The 22,460-nt window shown below is 42.3% G+C and overlaps 1 protein-coding gene across 2 annotated transcripts in view; it reads left to right on the top strand.

The window, feature by feature from the left end:
* LOC116806878 (mothers against decapentaplegic homolog 4) overlaps positions 1 to 22,112 on the top strand; it is a 50,511-nt gene extending 28,399 nt beyond the window's left edge. For both annotated transcript variants that reach the window (XM_032744685.1, XM_032744682.3), the window contains 4 exons: positions 11,652 to 11,835; positions 12,770 to 12,938; positions 15,727 to 15,865; positions 17,058 to 22,112. In XM_032744685.1, the coding sequence (XP_032600576.1) occupies positions 11,652 to 11,835; positions 12,770 to 12,938; positions 15,727 to 15,865; positions 17,058 to 17,269 (704 nt within the window). In that variant the 3' untranslated portion in view covers positions 17,270 to 22,112. The remainder of the gene's footprint in view (positions 1 to 11,651; positions 11,836 to 12,769; positions 12,939 to 15,726; positions 15,866 to 17,057) is intronic.
* The last annotated feature ends 348 nt before the right edge of the window (positions 22,113 to 22,460 follow it).

The following is a 22,460-nucleotide window of genomic DNA, read 5'->3' as shown; positions in this document are numbered from 1 at the left end:
GATGTGCCTTAATGTGCATGATTGCTACTTTCTCTGGCAACTGAACTGCTTCCAGAAGTCGCAGTATTTCAGATGCATGTTTAATGTTTTTCCCTTGAGAGTTCAGCAGTCCTCTCTCTTTCCAGATGGCTCCATGACCATGCACTACTCCAAATGCATATTTTGAGTCCGTATATATGTTTATCTCTTTCCCTTTTGTCAATTCTAAGGCCCAAGTTAGAGCAACTATCTTGGCCTTTTGTGCAGAGGTATTAGTTGGCAGGCGTCCAGATTCTATTACCTCCTTGCAGGTAGTAATTGCGTACCCGGCGTGTCGTTTTCCACTGATGACATAACTGCTTCCATCAGTGAACCAGACATCTGCATTCTCGAGAGGGGTGTCCTTCAGGTCAGGGCGGCTGGAATATGTGTCCTCGATGGTCTCCAGGCAGTCATGTTCCACTGGTTCTCCTTGGTTTCCACTGAGGAAGGAGGCTGGATTGACAATGTTAGTCACCACTATCTCCACATCATCTTGTTCCACCATAATAGCTTGGTATCTCAGGAACCGTTGTGGGGAAAGCCAATGCCTGCCTTTCACCTCTAGCACTGCAGACACAGTGTGGGACACTAGCACAGTCATTTTTTGGCCCAGGGTGAATTTACGTACCTCTTGGATGTTCATTACGGCTGCTGCCACACCTCTGAGGCACCCAGGCCACCCTTTAGCGGCTGCATCTAATTGCTTAGAGAAATAAGCAACTGCTCTCCGGTATGGGCCGAGGTCCTGTGCTAATATTCCCAAGTCCGTTCCTTGCTTATCATGGGAGAACAAAAGGAAAGGCTTACTCACATCTGGCAATCCCAAAGCCGGAGCTGACATGAGGGCTTTTTTCAGTTGGTTGAAAGTCTGCGTAGCTTCCTTTGTCCATTGGATGTCCCTGCTTTCAGTTGCAATCAGTTCATATAAGGGCTTCACAAACAGTCCATAGTTATAGATCCATAACCTGCACCACCACGTCATCCCCAGGAAAGTTCGTAGTTCTTTTACAGTCTGAGGTTTTGGGGTTTGGCATATTGCCTCCTTCTGGCTTTGGCCCAGGGTACGTTGTCCAGCACTGATTTCGTAACCCAGATAAGTTACCTTTTGTTTTACTACTTGGGCCTTTTTCTTTGATACGGTACCCTTGGAGCCCCAGAAAGTTCAAGAGGTTTACCGTCCAGGCCACGCATGCTTCCCTCATCCGTGTGGCTATCAGGATGTCATCTACGTACTGTAGCAGCTTCCCTTCCTCTGGAGGGGCTTCCCAGGTCTCTAATTCCTTTGCAAGTTGCTCTCCAAACAGAGTGGGTGAGTTTTTAAATCCTTGTGGGAGTCTAGTCCACATAAGTTGGGTTCTTCGCCCGCTTTTAGGACACTCCCATTCAAATGCAAAAATTTTCTGACTGGCTTCATGGATAGGAAGGCAAAAGAAGGTATCTTTTAAATCTAAAATGGTAAACCAAGTTAGTTCGGGTGTTAAGCAAGTTAATAACTTGTAGGGATTGGCCACCACAGGATACAGGTCCTCAGTTACCTTGTTCACAGTTTGCAGATCCTGTACTAACCGGTATGACCCATCAGGTTTGCGGACCAGTAGGATAGGGGTATTAAAATCAGATTGACATTCTTTTAATAATCCTAGACGCAAAAAGTTCTCAATTACTGGGCTAATTCCTTCCCTAGCCTCCCTCCTAAAGGGATACTGTTTAACTCTGACTGGTTGCTTTCCCTCTTTTAGCCTGATCTGTATAGGGGGAGCATTTTTTGCTCTCCCTGGTACATCAGAGGCCCACACCCCAGGGAATACCTGATCCATTACCTCTTTATCAATTTCAGTTTCCCTCGTGATTTCACTAGTGGTTAATATCAAACTCAATATTTCTACATACTTTTGATCATTTACCTCCAGGGTCATTTCCCTATTTTTAAATGTAATAGTTGCCTGTAATTGTCCCAGCAAATCTCTGCCCAAAAGTGGCTCAGGGGAGTTGGGCATATATAGAAATTTGTGGATCCCCCACTGCTTTCCCAGTTTGTATTTTAGCAGCCTAAAGAAAAATGCCTTTTCAGTTTGGCCAGTCACACCCATAACTATAGCATAATCATCTCCTATGGGCATCAAGGCTGTATTTAGAACTGAGTACGTTGCCCCAGTGTCGACTAGGAATTTTACTTCTTTCTCCATTTCCCCCAGCTTCAGATTTACAACCAGAGGACCTGCTGGGGTAGTGTCCTCCGGTCCCCCCTAATCTTCCTGCACATGGGCAACTGCCCCCCTCCTTTGATTCCCTTGACCATTTTGTTTCCATTCTGGACAGTCCCTCTTCCAATGGCCCCGTCTCTAACAGTTTGCACATTGATTTCTGCCTAATCGGGGAGGGCCTTGCCTGGATGGCCCCTGCCTGCTCTCATGTTTTCCTCTCCGCTCCTCCTGCACTATTGCTACTAAGTTTTTTATCCCTTGTTTATATCCTTCTTCCCTGTTGCTAAAGACCCCCCAAGCCTCCCCCAGTAGAGTTTCTAAATTCCGGGCATTTTCTTCTCTGACCTTTTGGAGTTTGCGCCTAATATCCCCTGTGGACTGTCCCAAAAATAGATTAACTAGTTGTTGTATCCCCACCTCAGATGCAGGGTCTAGTGGTGTATAGCGCTGCATTGCGTTTCTCAGGTGGTCTAGGAACTCTGTGGGGGATTCCAAGGGTCCCTGTTTAATAGCATATAGAGCTGACCAATTTGTAGTTTTAGGCATTGCTCTTTCCACTCCCAATATAAACCAATCCTGATATTTCTTTAGCCTTTGTCTTTCTTCTGGTGTGTTTGGGTTCCAGCCTGGGTCCTGAAGTGGAAAATGTTCCCTTAGATCCACTTGTTGTTGTCTAAAGTGGTCTGCTACCAGGTCTCCTGCTGTTTTTAGAACCAACTATTTTTCTGTTTCAGTGAATGCATCTAATAACAACTGAATATCACCCCAGTCTGGGTTGTGCTGCTTCATAATGTACCGTAGATGTTTAGCAGGGTTGACTGGGTCATTTCGGTAATCTCCTGCAACCCTTTCCCATGCTTCCAAATCAAGGGTGGAGAATGGCACCTTAACTAGTATCTTTTCTCCCCCTGATGTTACTGTCTCCCGTAAAGGGGCCTGCAGTATTTGTCCTCTGGTTCGGGATGCAATTGGGCTGCTTGGAGGGGTTGGAGCGTGTGTCTTCTCCAAAGAAGGAGAAGGAGTAGAATTAATGGGAGGAATAGGTGGAACAGGTAGTGCAGGTGGTGTAGGTGATGTAGGTGGTGTAGGTGATGTAGGTGGTGCTGCTGCCCCTCCTAAGTTCCCACCCCTTCCCCTTTGCTCCCCCAGGTGAGGGCTAAATATGTTGCCTAGATCTTGTTCTTGTTCCTCTAGTGCTGTGTGATAAACTTTATCTGTCCTGGTGCACCTCTGTCCTATGCTACAGGCCGAGCAGCACCGTTTAAGTTTCCTCATTTTGCTTCTGTTTTCTTTTTCAAGAGTGTCATGGTTTGACACTGGCACAATGCCAGTGCCCCCCCATGAAAATGCAGTCTCTCAACTGAATGCTGTGAAATGCGATTGAGAACAGAGCAAAGCAGGCCCAAGCTTAATAACAAGAAAAAAACTTTATTAAACTACTACCACTATGCTACTATAAAAAGGGGGGGGGGGGGTAAAGAAGAAAGAAAACACACAATTCAAAATTAAAACCTTCCAAAGCATTCCTCCTCCCACCACCCAACTCCAACAAACCACAGTGAGAGACAATCTGGACCCCAATCAGGTTTCCACCCTCCAGATAATCAACACCCAGTCCATCTGCAGGGAGACAGGAGTCCCTCCTGTGCCACAGACCCCCCAAGAAACACAGCTGCCACATCCTGTGCTTCCATGTCACCACATGGCACCGCCCGGAGAAAAAAAGTTTGCCAGTGGTGACCCTCTCCTTTCCATGCACAGTGCTCTCACCACCAATGCATGGATGGACAGACTGCTTTTAGGATTTTTCCTTTCAAGGATGCCCTGCCAAGAGGGGAAAAAACAACAGTTCAGTTTTTCATTTTTGGGACCACAGTCCCCCCCATTTTCCCCTGGGGCCAAGGGTCCAAGAACAGAGATTTTCTTCTCTTCTTCCTCTGTGAAGACAGGGGGCACCACCACAAACCTCCTTAACTTTTCTCTGTTTGCTCCACTTCTGTCTTTTCCCAGCTGAAGCAGGTCTCTTTGGCTCACCGGCATCCTCCTAAAATACAGTCTCTCTTTGGAGGAGAAGATCAGTTCAGTCTGTGGCTACCAAGAAAAAGTCCAGCCAAAAGCCACTCCATCGTCTCCTCCCACCTAGAATTTCTCCTTCCAACATCCCAGGTCCCAGGCTGTCTCTCTTCCTCTCTTTTCAAACCAAGGAGGAGAAAAATTTCACAAAGCTTTCATTTCTCAGGAAGGGTTAAAAGTCCCGACTCCCAGAGATGGCTTGCTGCCCAGGCTCCAGCTCCCACAGCCCGGCTGGGCACCTTGCGGCCCCCCCGCTCTTCTCCTTCCCCACGGTGAACTGCTGATAAAACCACTGCCGTCTCTTTTTCTCTCTTGGGAGAGAGAGAGACTCTGGGGGGAACGGAGACATCCCAGATTTTCTCCACCCTTCCATCTGCAGGGGGCCAGCCCGGTTCCAGCCCCTCCACCCTTGGGCCTACCTCCGAAGGCCACATGGCTTCTCCCCTCCCCCACCCAGCTCATCGCCGGGCAGGGGAGAGTCCTGCACTGACCGTTGACCGGAACCCAAGAGAGCGAGTTCCCCTGGGAATTCTGCTTTTAACCCCTCTGTGTTCTCAGAGGCGTGTCTACCTTCAATTGGTCAATGTCCAAATTGACCTCTCCCTTCCGGAAAAATTCTTTTTTCCGTGTCAAACCACGACAAAGAGCCAGAATGAGGGGATCAGAGGAGGCCCTGATGCCACAGTCCCTTTGCCAATCAGGGTTATTCCGGAGGGAGAAGAACATATCACAATAAGAAACCTCCTCCCATTTCCCTTCCCTTCATAAAAATAGCATTAGCTGTAACAAGGTATTATACTTTAATGTACCTGTAAGAGGCCATCTGGTCCCCTCCTCTAGGCTATATAATGGCCACCAATGGAAGCAATATTTGATTAAACTTTTTTTTTATTTTCCACACCCCCTTTGCCTGCTATTTCTTTCCAGTGAGCTAAGATGCGCCCTAATGGGCTGGCCTTGGGTAGTTCTTTACTTTGTTTTGCTCCCATTATGTCTTTTAGAGCAAACTTAACTTATTCAGTTCAAATATGTATAAAAAAATCTGGGTTTTTTTGTTGTTATAATAATAATTTCAAATAAAATATTCATAATAAACCATTAACATTTATTAACTTGTTGTTTGTCCATTCCCCCACAAATTTACAGACTCCTAAGGGTTCAATCCAAACCACTGGGGAGGAAAGAATAGGAAAAGGAGAGAAAAAAAAAAATCCTTAGTTCTTCTTTTTAAAACACGTCCCAGGTTTCAGGGACTAGGTGGCTTTTTTTTTTTTTTTTTTTTTTTCAGTCCAAATTAGCAAGAACTCAGCAGCAAATGCTTTTGACTCTGAAGGGCAGTAGGGCAGTATTACTGCACAACAAACACTGAACTCCTGTTGGGCTCGTTGATTACTTTTAGCTGATTCTTGGCCCTTACTAACCAGCGATGCTTGTGAGCGGTGCTTGTAAGTCCTAACTTGTACCACGTCCCTACTAACTGCATTATTAGCTAGCGGCGTTCAAAGCAACTCCACAAACCGCGGCTTGTGCCCGCGCGCCCGCTGCGCTATCAGCCAAGCTGCACTTAAAGCACTTTTGCAAGTCTGCGCCGCGCTCCCGCTCACCAGAGACAGCCCGCGCCGTGCATGCGCATTGCTTGCCCTATCAAGCAAATGCACCCATCTGCTCCATCAGACAGTGCCGGCTGAGAGCTGCCTCGCATTCGCAAATGCGCCCATCTGCTCTATCAGACAGTGCCGGCTGAGAGCTGCCTCGCACTCGCGCTTTCCAGCAATGTCGCAACGCCGTGCCGCATTTAGGTATCCTAGTAACATTACGCCGCGCTTTCCCAGAACCGCCGCGCCGCGTTTAGGTATCCTAGCAACGCCACGCCGCGCTTTCCAGCACCGCCGCGCCGCGTGCTACTGTTTTACTCACACAGACACACACACGTATACAAGCACGCACGTCCGGACGTAACAAACACACCACACTGAAATTGGGATTTCTTCCTTCCCCCCTAGCCGCGCTATTGGCTGCAGGGTAGAACCTCTCCGCCGCCGATCTTACTCTCGGTGGCAGTCTGCTTGCAAGCCCCTTGGCAAACCTGCGCGCAAAAACGTCTTAATGCGACTTATCAGTGCCAATCCTTAGGAAAAGAAAATAATACATACCTCTTTTGGTCCGCTTGTCGACGGGATGTGGTCTGCTCCCCGCAGTGTACAGCCGAGGCGCAGAGTCCCTCTGGGGAAAAGCCCCGCGGCGCCTGAGGGCGTCTGCCCTCAACCAGACTCGCAGGTGAGCAGAGACGTCCCTTCGTGGTCACCAACTGAAGCGATACGTGGAATAAATAAATAGACTTCATAACTCGATGTAGTTATGAAGTGGATATGTATGTCAGCTCCCGGCACAAGCGAGATAGCTCTCCAAAAACTTGTGCCCCGAGCCGCAGTCTGTCCCACATCTTTATTCACAGAGGTGTTCCATATGCAATACATTACATAACTTTTCTATGCATATTCAACCCCTGGCCCCGCCTGTCCTCGCCTCTCATGCTAGATAGGTCTACGCCCTTCTGGGCATGCGTGGTTTGCTGCGGTGGTCCCGCGGGGGTCTCTGGTGGTCTTCTGAGGCTGAAAATTGTAGTCTTCCTCTGGATTGAACTTTTGAACTTTCCTCCTCTGCACATGCACTTTTGGTCCTTTGGTGTCTTATCTGAGTATGTCTGTTAGCCTTGATATGATTGGAGACAGAGGGGTCTCTTTATCTGGGTTCTTTGCATTCCCGGAAACAGAGGGGCCTCCTTGTCCGGGTTCTTTGCATTCCCTGGTCTTCTCTGGTATTGTCTTTTATGCAAGAAGCTTCAAAGATTTACATTTCCCTATGCCCTTTGTACCATGGCAGAGGTTTATTAAAATTCAACAAATGATTCTACAAGCTAAAAGTTAAATTTGTTTTGTTAGCTCGAGTGAACTCTGAAAATCTTTATTTCACCAAGGACCAAAAGAAACAAGAGTTCAGTTTTCATTTTGGGACCACAGTCCCCTCCATTTCCCTCCTCCCCTTGGGCTGAGGGTGCAAACGGAGATCTTCTTCCTGAAGACAGAGGGTATCAGCATACCCTGCTCAGCTTTTCTCTGTTCACTCCATTCCTGTGCTGGTAGTTGCTGAAGCAGGTCTCTTGGCTCGCCATTGCATCCCCTAAAAATGCAGTCTCTATTGGAGGAGAAATTGGTTCAGTCCACGGCTAACAAGAAAAGTCCAGCCAAAAGCCACTCCATCATCATCATCCCCCCACCTAGGATTCTTTTCCTAACATCTCAGGTCCCAGACTGTCTCTCTTCTCTTTCAAATCGAGGAGGAGTAATATTTCACAAAGCTTTCATTTCCCGGGAAAGGGTTAAAAGACTCCCTGGACGGCTGAAATCTCGCCCAGACTCCAACTCCCGTGCTGGACACCTTTCCCCCCTTCTCCTTCTCCTCTGCTGGTAAATTTCCAGGTGCCTTCAGGCTCTCTATCTCTTTCTCTCTGGTGGTGGGGGGAGGGAACAAAGACATCTCAGATTTCCTCCACCCTTCTGTCTGCAGGAGCTGGCCCGGTTCCCCTCCCTTCACACCCTGGCCTACCTCTCCCAGGCAGCATGGCTTCCCCTCCCCCACTCAGCCTGTGGCTGGGCACCCTTCTACTGACCAGAACCAAAGAGAAAGTTCCCCTGGGAGTTCTTGGTTTTAACCCCCTGTGTTCCCAGAGGCATGTCCATGCCTTCAGTGGTCACTCCAAGTGCTGATATCCAAACCTGACCACTGATTGGTTTGACCCCATTTCCTGAGAAAATTCACTTCCGTTTCAAACCATGACATCCTCATAGGACTTGTGCTCCAGACCCTTCACCAGCTCTGTTGCTCTTCTCTGGACACACTTCAGCACCTCAATGTCTTTCTTGCAGTCAGGGGCCCAGAACTGGACACAGGATTTGAGGTGTGTCCTCACCAGTGCTGAATACAGAGGGACAATCACCTCCCTGGTCTTGCTGCCCAAACTATTCCTGATACTGGCCAAGATACCATTGGCCTTCTTGGCCATGTGGGCACATTGCTGGCTCATGTTCAGCTAGCTGTCAACCAACACCCCAAGGTCCTTTTCTGTCAGACAGCTTTCCAACCACTCCACTCTTCTTCAAGTCTGTAATACTGCATGGGGTTGTTGTAACTGAAGTGCAGGACCCACCCAGCACTTGGCCATATTGAACCTCATACCGTTGGCCTTGGCCCATTGATCCAGTCTATCCAGATCCCTCTGCAGAGCCTTCCTACCCTCCAGCAGATCAACACTCCCACCCAACTTAGTGTTGTTTGTGAACTTACTGAGGGTGCACTCGATCCCTCTTCCAGATCATCAGTAAAGATATTAAACAGGGCTGGCCCCAATACTGAGCCCTGGGGAACCCCACTAGTCACTGTCTGCCAAGTGAATGTGGCACCATTTACCACCATGCTTAGGGCCTAGCCATCCAGACAGTTTTTAACCCAGCGAGGAGTGTACCTGTCCAAGCCATGGGCTGCCAGCTTTTCCAGGAATATGCTATGGGAGACAGTATCAAAGGCTTTGCTGAAGTCCAGGTAGACATATGTTATGGTTTGATGTTGGTGTAACGTTAGTGTTTTTATGAAAATATACTTTTTTAAATTAGTATTGTGAGATGTGATTAGGGATAGAGTAGAGCAGGCTTGAGTTTAGAAATATAGGAAAAAATTTTATTGACTTATAGCTATAATAAAAGATATAAACTGAATTTAGAACAAAATTTTTTTAAAATATTTTTTTCTTTTTATTTAGTTTTTAATAAAATATAGTGAGATAAAATTTGGACTTTTAATTAAGTTACTACTTTTTAGATGATTAATATTTAGTTTATTAGGGGAGAGAGGAGGTTTTTTTGTATTATAGACTTTTAGGACTTTTATGTTATATATGGTAACTGGAGAATATTTGTTATTGTCATTCTTTTTTTTTTATGTTATAGTATTTTAATACTGTGTATGGACTGAAACTGTTTATAGGGTTCTTTTTTGAGGATGTTTTGTTAAGGATTAAAGAATAACAGTTTTTTATTTTGCCATAACAGTTTTTCTTATTTTCTCCTCCCCTGGGGCTGAGGGTCTTGAGAATTGAGATTTTTCTTTTTTGAAGACAGAGGGCACTATTACACTTTTTTAATCTTTTTTTGTTTACTTTACTTTTATTACTTTTTTGGTGTTACTGCAGCAGGTCACTTTTTTGGCTCTAACTATTGCATCTTCTTAAAAATTTAGTCTTTGTTGCAGGAGAAATTGGTTTTGTTTATGGTTATATAAGAAAAGTTTAGCTAAAAGTCATTAATTTCTTTTTATTTGGGATTCTTTATCTTTTTTTGACATTTCAGGCTCTAGGTTGTCTTTTCTTTCAGATGAAGGAGGATTAATGTTGTACAAAGTTTTTATTGTTTAAGAAGGGGTTAAAAGTCTCGGACTTCTAGGATGGCTGAAATTTTGGCTTTCTCAGAACTCTCATGGCCGGGCACATTCCACCCCCCTCCCTTCTCCTTCTCCGCCGGGGTACTGCTGGCACATGATATTAAATTTTCAGGTGGCTCTGCCTCTCTCTCTCTTTCTCTCCCTCTGGGGGGGGCGAGCAAAGACATCTCAGTTTCTCTCTACGCTTCTGTCTGCAGGGGCCGACCCAGTTCTAGTCTTTTCACACCCTGGGCCTACCTTTCTTAGGCTGCATGGCTACCCCTCCTCCACCCAGCCTGCAGCTGGGCAGGGGAGGTCTACACTCTTCTGCTGACTGGAACTAAAGAGAGAGTTCTCTTGGGAGTTTTCTGCTTTTAACCCCCTGTGTTCTCAGAGGCGTGCGTGTCTAATGCCTTCAGTAGTCACTTTAAGCATCAATATATAAATCTAACTACTAATTTGTTTAACCCCAACTTCCTGAAAAAACTCACTTCCTTATCAAACCAAACCAACATAGTAGCTCCTTCCAACTACCATCTTTCTTTCATAGCCTATTTTTTAAATAGTAGGAGTTAAAAGGCACCAATTGGCTATTAAAACATGCCATTTTGTTCTGCTCCCTTGCTTAATACTTTCTTGTTTTAGCCTGTACCCGACTGTGTGCAGACAAGGTCACTATGTGATCTTTGCTTTTTCTTCAGTTGCTCTGCTTTGCAAATCTGGTTTGCTTTGCAGGGAGGATAGAGAAAACTGACTTCAATTAGGATAGGAAGTAATTACTGCTATCTTAAGCCAGATCTGTTTCAAAGTTAGTTTCTGCTAGCCTAGCCATGAATAGGCATATATATATTACTTATTTATGATAAAGGTATAGTCATAAAGTGCAAGAATGCAGATGGCTTACAAAATCTTACTGGAATTATAAACTGTACAAAGATTTGTAAGATCTACAAAAAACCCTAGCACTGTGTTGTGTCCCACCCCTACACAGAAAGGAGCACCCAAGGTTTGTAGATGCCTGTGGTCAGAAAAGAATGGCAAAATCCAAAAGGGTCCAAAAAACCCTCACAAAGTTTTATTAGTAAACTATGTACTCTGCATGGAAATTGGTATATATTTTTCCCCTTAATAATGATGATGATGCTAATAATAATAATATAATAAAAATAGAGGGGGAAAAATAGAAAAATGAAAGGGAGATCAGAAAGAGAGGAAAGGGGATCATCAGTCCTAGGTCCAGCATCAATACAGATGACATGGAGTCCTGGGGATGCCACCTAGGCTCTGTGGGGGTACCTTCTTATAGGTAGATTTTCCCTGCCCTGGGATTAAGTTCCTCCCTCTTCATGTGAGTTAGCATGTGCACTCTGTTCTTCTGGATCTTTCTGGAAATGGGTCGGGGGGATTTGAAGTTCCTTTGGTGGTCTCGATTCCCCTCTCTTGGTCTTGCCTGCTCCTTGATCCCACTTCTGAGCTTCCACTGTATGTTGTGTTGTCACCATGGAGCTGAACAGGAAAATTTGCTCCAGAAAGGTGCTGCTGTACCTTCATAAGGCCCCTCTTTCCAAGGCACATCATGTTCTAACTTGCCTGCTTGAATGGTCATTGGTGTTTGAGGCATAGCAGTGCATTAACTCCTTACTGCCCAGGCTTCTACACATTGATATGTGCTTTAATAAAAAAGACAAGCACATGTTCACTGTAGTATGTAGTAATTTTCTGTGCTAGTAGATGTGTCTTTGTCTATCTGAACTTCCTTATATGAATGTGCACTCTTAGTCTGAATGACAAATGCAGTTGCAGAAGGCTTGATTGATTGTCTGAATGGGTTTGTTGTGTTTTTTTGTGCCTTTCAGTCAGTTAATTGTATATATTCTTTAGCTCCAGAATATTGGTGCTCAATCGCATATTTTGAAATGGATGTGCAAGTCGGGGAAACATTTAAGGTCCCTTCAAGCTGTCCAATTGTTACTGTTGATGGATATGTGGATCCTTCTGGAGGAGACCGTTTTTGCCTGGGCCAGCTTTCCAACGTGCATAGAACAGAAGCCATTGAGAGGGCAAGGTATTCTGCAGATCCCAAAATCTCCAGATGTCTGTGGTATTTGAAAATATTTTGGTTTGCCTTCAGTGTGTGCCTCTCTTTTGAAATCACAAGTATGGTATGCTTCTTTGAACTGAATTAACTATACCAGAGTAAATTTTTCTAGGCTGCTCCTGTAACACATTCAAAATGTGAACTGTGTGACAAAGCTCTTCAGAGCTTTGCAGTAGTAGCATGTTGCTTTTCATTGCTTTCAAAGGCTGTGCCTTCAAGGATAAAATTGGCAACTCATGCCATTATATATGCAAACTGAATATTAGTTCTTCACACTAGAGAGTGATGTGAGAATAACTGCAATATATAGATTTGTCAAAGGAAGGTTGATAGAGAGCTAGTTGGATTTTCATTCATTCTCACCATGCACATGCTATGCTTTGATGTGGAACTGAAGCAATCTTTCAAAATTTTTCCACTCCTTTGAAACTAAAAGGAAGAAAATTATTCCATGTCTTCAAAAATGTTGCATTGTAACGATCAAAATGCTAGATTGCTATAATGTGATCCAAACAAACATACAGTTCTGCGTTAAAATGTGGCTTTGTATATGTACTTGATTGACTTTCTATTCTAGAATACTTGTGGGATTTTGCACTTCTGAACAGAACTGAGTGTGTTTGGTATCCCACCTCTGTACTGTTAATGACTGAGGTAGTTGCAACTCAAATATTATTGCTTCTGCATTCTGTGTTTCCCATAGATCTTTACATGGTATTACAGATTTTTTTTTAAGTTTACAGATTTTGCATAACAAATGCTAACTTACACCTAAGATAATAACTACAATTTCAAGTCCTTGTATGAGCAGAGTGCTGGAGAACTGTTTATGGTTTATTTAGGAAAGGTCTTATTTATAGTATGTATACACAGATGCATTGGATCTGTTTTTCTTTTTAAGGTTGCACATAGGTAAAGGGGTGCAGTTGGAGTGCAAAGGAGAAGGTGATGTGTGGGTTAGATGCCTCAGTGACCATGCAGTCTTCGTTCAGAGTTACTACCTGGATAGAGAAGCAGGGCGTGCACCAGGGGATGCAGTTCACAAGATTTACCCAAGTGCATATATAAAGGTTGGTTTGATGTTCCTAGATACACCAGCTACAAACAAAGTAAAAAAATACAATAAACTATTAAAAACCACCTTAAAAACATTGGGTGGGGGATCTTTCAAAAATTAAGAACAACATCTAACAAAAACCACCTGGTTAATTAACATCCAAAACTCTACCAATCGAGTGGGCCCTACGCAATCTAAACCTTTACATATAGTGAATAAAAACAAAGTCCCAGTAATACATATCAAAAGTTTGTTGAAAAAAACAATATAAATCAATTCTATCTCAAATACAAACAAACCCATTCATAAAGTTATCTTTACTCAAAAACCAAATTACACATAGTAAATAATACAAAAAATAAAAACCCACATATATACCTCAAAAAAAAGCTAATTAAGTAAAAACTATGTATAAATATCACTATTTGCTAAACACTACTACCATTATCTGTGTATAGCTATATATTAAATATATAATGTATATGTTTGTAAAATTAGAATATATATATTAGTTTTATTAGTAAGCTAACAATATAGAGATAAAAAGTAAAATGTCCTAAGTTAACTATATAATACTTTTATCCCCAATCATCTATTCTGTTTATACTAAATAATAAGCTTTACACCTTTAAGACTTATTCCAAAAATAAAGAAAAAAACCCACAAAGTTTATTTTCAAAAACTACACTCACTCCTCCACATTCCTACTCCTAAACTGTGTTGTCTACAGGCAAGCAGACAACAAAACAGAGTTCTCCTTTACTTTTTAATTAATTTTAACTAGCTGAAACAAAGAAGTTCCCTGGGCTGTAGCTTTTAATTTTCTTTACACCTACTCAAACCTGCTCTAGACTAAACACCCAGAAAAGCACCAACAGCTCACACCTGTAGCCCAGCGGGACGGGCCTGGGCCACAACATTTCCAGCACCAGAAAAACGAATAAAAAACTGAGTAAACCAAGCTGCAGCCCAAGAAAAAAAAAATTCTAAGTTTGTCTCTCTTTTAAAGCAACAAGAAGTTTTATTACTTAATATTGTTTAAATTTTCTTATTTAATAAACAGGTTTTTTCCACTTTTCTCTAAAAAAGTATTTTTTTCTCAAACCTGTTAGAGGGAGGGGCCAATGAACATTCTAAAAGAACCCCTTTAAGAGTTCTCTCCCAAATTTACCCTGAACCAAAACAAATACATAGATGAAAATTGTAGGGGAAATAGCATGTATTTGAGTCTTGTAAATGTTAGAGAAGCTATGAGACACTGAAATAAATATAACTTGGCTTTGAAAAACCCTAAAAATTTTCATTTGACAAGTCACTTAAGATGACTTTTAAAAGTGACTAAACTGAAAGTGTCATCTAGATACTATGAAAGTAACTAATTTTGTATTTTGTCACAAGCAATCTCGATAGCAGTTTTTTGTATTTTAAGCCTTACAGGTTTAAATTAATTGTTACTAAGATTTTTAGCATAGGTTATCTGTTTCTTTACTTTCTCTTTCCAAAACAAGAAAAGTTGGGAAGTTAGGTATAAATGCAGTAGAAGTGTATGTTAAAGTGCATGTTAGTGTTATGAACATGAAGTGATCCGGAGGTCACAGAACATTGCATGGAAACAAGTTATTTTGAGGATGTTCTTACTTAGATGTGCCTCTGACATACTTGAAACTTTATTAAGGACAAGTCACACTTGTAAAAATACATTTTTTAATTAAACTGCTTGAAGTTTACATTGATTTTTTTGCAAGCTTTCTAGTATGAGAACAGAGTTCCTGTGTATATTTATTCGTGCTAAACCTGATCACAAAGATATGAAATACCACCAGCCTGAAACCTAGCTGCTGAAACTTCACACCTGTCAATTATTGGTATTTCTTTTAAATAGACTAACACATTTCAGTAAAATGATGAAGAATAAAGTCTGACAAAGTTAAGATGGACTTGTTGGCACCCATTTGCGGGATTTGTAATTTTCTCTTATTCCCCCCCCATTCCCTCTCCCCCCTTCCCGTGCGTTCCCCCTTTGTCCTGTGACCCAGCCCACCCCTCCCCCCGCGGTCCCTTGTCCCGACCCTTTGTTCCCTTATCACTTCCCCTCGCCACGCGGCTGAGGTCCCTGCTCCCCCCCGCCTTTCCCACTTTCCTATCGCTGTCCCCAGGGTCTCCAGGGTTTCCCTGCCCCTGTCCCCTGCCTCCTGTCCTATTGGCCGCGGCTGAGGTTCCCCCCTCCGCCCCCGGCATGGGGTATAACCGGCCCCCGGTCGGTGCCCCGGAGGTCTCGGGAACACGCTTCTACAATAAACATGTTTGCACCCGAGCCCCGTGTCGCCATTTCGTCTGTTCCCGCGCTAGAACTGAGCCCTCGTCCCGCCGTGCTCCACAGGCGCCTGCCCGGAGCCGGTCTTGCACGGCAACACCCATTTTTATTTATATGCCTATTATCTGGAAATACTGGGATTTAAAAGTTAGGATTGTATCAGTCTGTAGTAGCCTTCGTGCTTTGATCTTGCAGTCAGTCCCACACATGATACTTCTGTAGCCTGCTCAGTTCAGCCAAGTTCTGGTAGTGCCAGTGGCAGTAATGTCATATAAGAAGAGTCTCTAAGAATCAGCTTTAATGGATTATTTATGTTAGAAATTAGATGAGTCAGGCAAGGTTTTCCTTTACCCAAGTGTATGGAGAGATTGTACAAGTTGCTTTGGGAGAGTAGAGAGGTCCAGATTATTGGGGCTGGGAGTTGAGAAATTATTTTCTTTATTGCTTTTGGTAAGTCTAATAGTTTGATATTTTTATTTTTTTAAAGGTGTTTGATTTACGCCAGTGTCATCGTCAGATGCAACAGCAGGCTGCCACGGCCCAAGCTGCTGCTGCTGCTCAAGCTGCAGCAGTAGCAGGAAACATCCCCGGACCAGGATCAGTAGGTGGAATAGCCCCAGCCATTAGTAAGTGCATTAACTTCTTGGTTTCCTTTTTTCCTTACCTGAAAACAAATAACACAGCTTTCCCTTATAACAGCACCCACCCACTGCCCCTGCAACAGTACAGACAGACTTGAAATGAAATAGCAGGATTGGGGTAAGGTAGGGCTGGGATGGCATTTTGGTAAGTCTGTATTCATTCACTCTGTACCCATTCCACACACCATTTTTCACTCTGTAGTCTTCAGGAAATGTTGGATACGGAAGTGGCTGCTTATTGTACTGCAAGAAGTGTTGCAGTATGACAGAAAGCATGTTATATACAAGGTCAAGTAGCATAACTCTATTACTTTAAAGAGAGATACTTTTGGCTGCTTGGATCCAAGCTCATAAAAGTATTACTCAAAAAAATAGGAATTACTTGGCAACAAAGTCCTTGACTATGTTTAGGAAGACTTAAGATCCCTGAGAAGAGGAAGAAGAAAGTGTGAGAGTGGGGTTTTTTGTGGTTGGGCTGTTTTTGGGTTTGTTTTTTTTTTTTTTAAGTTATTCTGGGCTAGAGTTTTCTTAGTTACTAAATTCTAGATTCTTGAAATTGTACCTAAGTACTTTTAAAAGTGTAAGTACTTAGATGTCTCAGGCTGCTTTATGTGCCATAGTGTTTTCTGTATTCCTTGTATTGCCACATGGTTCTGTCCAGCTATCTTACAAATTGCTGAAGGCATTTTAAGGAAATGTGTTTAACTTTTGTCTTAGCCATACTTGGCGATTTGAAGTTTGCCAGCAGTATTCATGTTTTTATTACATGTAAGTAGTGTTGTTTGTTAATCCAGCTTCCTGGAGGCGGTCAGTCTGATTTCCTATGTTGAAAATGCAGCATTTGGCAAACATCAAGAATAAGTGTATTTTTACTTCTACATAAGGGTTACGTGTATTGTATCGTGTAAGACACTGGGTGTCATCCTATCTGCTTTATTATAGAGTTTTATATTTCAGCACCCTTCCAAGATTGCAGAATGATGAAAAAAAAAATTATTTAATTATAAGAAACGCAAATTAATTGCTGCATTCATTATAGCAGAGATCTAGAAATATGGACTGGCCTTGGCTGTGGTGAGAGGGATTTGTATGTGAAGCAAAAGCCAAGCAAACAGAAATGGCTAAACAAACATGATAAAAGAACATGTCTGAACACTTACTTGAAACTTCTGTTTAGGTTTGTCAGCTGCTGCTGGAATTGGTGTAGATGACCTTCGACGCTTATGCATACTCAGGATGAGTTTTGTAAAAGGTTGGGGACCTGATTACCCAAGGCAGAGCATCAAAGAGACACCATGCTGGATTGAAATTCACTTACACCGTGCCCTCCAGCTTCTAGATGAAGTACTTCATACCATGCCTATTGCAGACCCACAGCCTTTAGACTGAGATCCCTCTGCTGCACTGCTACAGGCCATTATATTGTGAGGGTGATGGATTGTAAAACACAGTACTGTTTATAACCTGAAAACATAATTTACTTTTGTTCTACTTAATCTTCTAAACCCAGGTTTTAAAAATGTGTTTGCCATTTTGCTCTAAGCAGAAAGAAATCAAGCATTTGGATTTCAGTTATTTTCAGAACTTGTCATAATACAGGACTTAAGGTGAAAGGTAAATGCCTTATAGAGACTTTATAGTATTGGGTTTGTTCCCTTTGAAACTTTCCTTCTCTATTATTGCATCTTGGTGATAAGTCTCACAGGAGCCTTTTGTATGCAGAATATATATTATATCTATATTTCTATCTGAAAATTCCTTCTACTAGTTACAAATATTTACCTTGTAGCAACTTTAAAGTTCCAGCTGATTTGTGATGTTCTTTTTAGGGAACAATAGTTAACAGATGACTTCTCTATATTTTTGACAATCTTGCTATGATTTTTCCAGATTAAAACAGAGGCTGCCAAAAAGTGAGGCAGTGAGACATATGTTGTTGGCACTGATTAAAAATAGCAAGGAAAAAAATGTGGCTTTTCCTTCACTAGTTTTTTAAAAAAGATATCTTAGATTTTTATTTATATAGGCAGGTGAGTTTTAAAACACTAAAGAAAATGGATGCTTTCAGTGCTAACACTCAAATAACATGAAAGACCTAGTCTGCAAAGTTGCCACTGAAATTGCATAACAAGCACCTAATGGAAGGATCATATTTTCATAATTACTACTGATTTCTATGATTTTACTCAACTAAAATTTGGCAGGTATTTAAAGAAGTTGCATGACTCTTTTTACTTGCATATACCATTAAATCATGTATAATAATGCATCAATATATAGGATTCAGTTTTTGTATCTGTTCACCATTTCCACTCAGGGCAAGATGGCAAACTTGTTTTTATAGCTCTTGGTTATTTTAAGCCCTATGCCACCAATGACCGTATCAATTGGCAATGACTTTGTATAGAGAATTTATAGTAAAAAACCTGCAAATGTATTGTCTGTATGACAGATACAATGTGTATGCTTTCTCTCTAGCTAATAGTATAAATAAAATTATGAAAAGCCTGATTTTTATAAATTTAGTTTGCTTATATAATGTTATTCTGCATCTTGAAATCATTGATCTTGAGCGATGGATTCCTTTCCTTTGCAAAACCTGCAGCAGCCAATAGTGGTAGGAATTTTTGTCGGTTTAAATGTGCCAGGAACAAGTCCAATTTTTCTTACTTCCACTGCTTCTCAATAAAAGCATGTCCTGAGGATATATATTTTTGATTGTTTGATGGGGTATAGAGAGAGAACAGGAATTCCTTCTTTTTTAGCATGTGTGTAGGGAGTTGGAGCTCAATTAAACAGGCTTAAAAGGACATACACTGAAGTCCTTCAAGTGCTGCAGGATCGGTCTGCCTGCTGTGCTGAGCTGATGCGGCAGCACAGCTGGAGTGGTTAACAGAAGTAGAAGTCTTGGAAGAGATTATTCAAAAGCTTTTGGACAAGTTTCTTGCATAGTTTCAGGAATCTGTAGAGGGCTGTGACACAGTGTTTAGTTATTGCTTCTCCCATATGCTGGAATTCTTATGAAGTCAGCAGTCATTGTTTCTCTTAGGTGTGGAAGTACAGAAGACAGGTGATCTGGGAGTAATGGCCAGAAATTGATCCATTTTCTCTGTATTTTCACTAACAATGCTGTCTTCTTCAGACTAACTTTCTGAGATCACTTTTTCTTTTCACTTATGTGACAACTTCTTGATGTATGGGAAAATAGTGTTTGCTTTCCTCATGGCCTTTAGTTTAAAACCTTTTTCATTTTTCTTTCTCTTCCAAGTGATCTATTTTGTCTGCAAAGCAAGCTGCTTCACAGTCTTGAGGAACACTTAGTAGAGGATTCAGACCACATCCTCAGAGAAGCTTATTAACCAGCAGCTTGGTTACGCATCATCCACAACAGAAACCTTGATTTGGGGGAAGAAATTAAAAGCCTGACTACATGTTTTTCTTGCCAGCCTTCCTATTAGATTATCTGCCCCGCACTTACTGTTGGGTTCAAGGTGCCTCAGTGTTTGGAAAGTATGTAACCTTCTGTCTGATTATTGTTTATAACAGGCTGTTTGTTTGATTAGGAGTCCATGAGCTTACTCCCTATTTAACTTTGTGGTTTTGCAAGGTGTTTTTCTTGGTGGATGACTGATCTGTATATGACTGCTTCACAGACAACTTTCTGTACCAGTTGCTTCTGCTTTGATTGTACCAAACTTTGGTAAAATAGTGAAAGATTACTTCCACCTGTTGGTATATTGGCCTGTACTATGGTCTGAAAGAATTCAACTTTTAAGATTAGTTTTCTTTGCAGATGTTTTGCAAGTCTCCTTAAGTCTGTATCTACAGTGTAGTATTTAGATGGCCCAAAATGTTTGGAATAGAATAACAAAATAATGTCAGATGAGTTTATCAGAAACACGAAATTGCAGGCTCCATGTCAGGAGAAATCTGAGCATTGTGTGAGGCAGTACAAATACTGAAAAGGCATTCATCTTCTCCAGCAGGTAGTTTCTGATAAGATGCTGTTGTAAGTATAAAAGGTCAAAATGAGAGAATCTCATTCTTATTTCTTAATATGCATTTAACTTAATTTTTTGTACTTTTATGACAAGGCATAAAAGGTAGTGCATAATGGACTAGAAACCCTTCAGTGGCTGTACACTGATTCTTTGAGTCTTGCATTTGTCTTTTTCTGAGAGTTGAAGAAGAGCTACAGCTACTTGATAGCCATGATGACCCCTATACATGCAGCAGGCAGGAATTCTGTCTCCTTCAGCTCTGAATGTTTCAAATTCAGCAAGTATTTTTTCAGCTAGCAATCTCCTGCTTGCAATCCTGTTCCCATGTCTGCTCTGCTTAGTTCTTTCAATGAAGTAATTACCTCTGTGTTTCTCACCCTTGATTATGTGCTCCTCAGAAAACACATTGTGCTGGAATACTATGTAATTTCACTTCGTGTACTGGTGAGCTGGGATTAACACCAGAAGGTTTAGATTGCTTTATCTGTGTTACTGTTAGTTTTGAAAGCGAAGGCATTTAAGGTTAATATGGTAGAGATGTAGGACAGAAAAGCTTTTCTCTGGAATGGTTAATACTTAATTCTACAGGAATCCCTTGGAAGGAGGCATAACTGCTAAACAGTGGTGGTTGAAAGTGGTTGTTCCTTTCATCACTTTTCTGAACTTGATGAGAATGATGTGCTCAGAGACCTGGAGCTTCTGGCTGTGATATAAACCACTTCATTTACAGCTCTGGCCTACTGAAGACCTGAGAAGTACCCTTCTGCTTTCTAGGGAGGGACCTACACTGCAAACAAGACAATGGTCTCCCCCAGTCACCAAACAGGTCTGTTGCAGCAGTAGTCATGGAACCTGTGTCCAACTCCTGTGCCTTACCTTTGAGACCATCTTCTCATAACACTTCTGATGACAGCATTCTCTCTGTGTGGCTCAGGAACAACTGCCTCTGTTCTTTTATTAGGAACCATTACAAAATTCATATACCAGTGTATATAGGAGGGGCTTCTGCCTTTAAACCCTTCAAATGTTATGTCTTGATAGTGGTCTTTATTGAGGCATCTTTAATCTCTTCTTTGAAGAGTAAGTGCTTTAGAAAGAACCATCTCCTCAATTCACATTTTTACTCTGTTACACAGAGTGACTGGGTTTGCTGGTCACTTTAATACAACCAGTTAAAGACAGCCACGTGGATCTTCATCTAAGTGGGATTCAGACTTCATTTAAGAAATTCTCTTTCCTCTCCCCCCTCGTCTCAGGCCCCATGCTAATTAACATCTGTTCTATAAAATTCTAAGATGCTTAGTTGTCAGGTATTTTTAAGGATGCAGTTTTGGAGAGGTTACCTTCTTTTGGTTTTTGAAAGACTTTGAAAGCTATGGTCTTGCCTGGTCCTGCTGATAACAGGAGTATTTCCATGACTGGTATCAGGTTTTTGAGGACCATGGCATTGTTCTTGGGACTGAGATTTGCAAGTTGCCTGTCATAGGCATGTGTGTGAACCAGCTTTGTGCTCATGCTTCTAACCTCTAATGCACTTTGGTCCTGGACAGGGAAACAAAAATGGAAAGTGCTTCTCCACCAGCCCTAGGAGCTGGATGCTGAACATCTCCTTTTGTTGTGTCATTCACTTTCAAAACACTCTTCTTGATTGTGTGTTTCTGAAAATTATCTAAGGCATGTGACCATGCTGACCCGAAGCTACTGCACATGATCCTGCTGACATCCCCAGGAACTGACTTGACTTTTCAGCAACGTGAAAGTTTCAGTTGGTGAGACCTCGTGAAAGCAGAACTACTGTCAACAATAGCTCAAGAGGTTTTGACACTGTTGGCTGCTGTTTTGCCTTTTGGGTGATACATCGCTCCTAAATTTGCAGGACTTGTTTAAGTTCACCAAAACCACGTAGCACTTTCTTGCTCCTGTACCTTTTTCTGTGTCTTTCTGGTGAAGTTTTGTAGCAGGACAAAATGATTCAACTGGATTGAGAGCTGTGAAGTACCCACAATCCAAAACCTGCTGTGAGAGGGTTTTTTTTTGAGCATGAAAGCCTAGTTAAGCATTTCTTCTTTCAGCCATTGCCTTTTGATAAGCAGTCAACAGAATTCCCAGTAGTTCCTTTGTAGCTTACTGTATGTTTTCATTCAACCTAGTTTGTGGATAATATACTGTAGTTAACTCTCCTGAAATTCTGTTACAGAGTATGTTTTTGATTAAAAAAGGTAAAGATTCTAGTCTTTGGCTTCTTTATTTCATTCAGTGGAGAGCTTTTATCCTGTTTCTGGTCAGCTATTGGAGCTGCTAGCTGCGGTCTTGAACTGTGTCAGGGCTAGGGGAGCTTGCTGGAGCAGAGCTGTGATTCCAGAGGGTCCCTCCTCTGAGTCCCATTTCATATACTTGGGTACAACGAGTATCAAACCCAAAGCCAAGGTCAGTTTCCAGTGTAGAAATGTCTCTGGGTGCCTGCAGGTATGCAAATACCAGTCTGCCTTAAGCTGGTGGGGCACAACAGTTCTGTGGGTGTTCATGTTAATGGAAATTGCTTCGTTTAGGCCACCAGCCAAGCTGCGTGTGGGTCTCAG

The sequence above is a fragment of the Taeniopygia guttata genome, chromosome W, assembly GCF_048771995.1.
Source record: "Taeniopygia guttata chromosome W, bTaeGut7.mat, whole genome shotgun sequence".
NCBI lineage: Eukaryota > Metazoa > Chordata > Aves > Passeriformes > Estrildidae > Taeniopygia > Taeniopygia guttata.
Note: the sequence above shows the minus strand (reverse complement) of the source record. Positions and strands in the feature narration are given on the sequence as shown.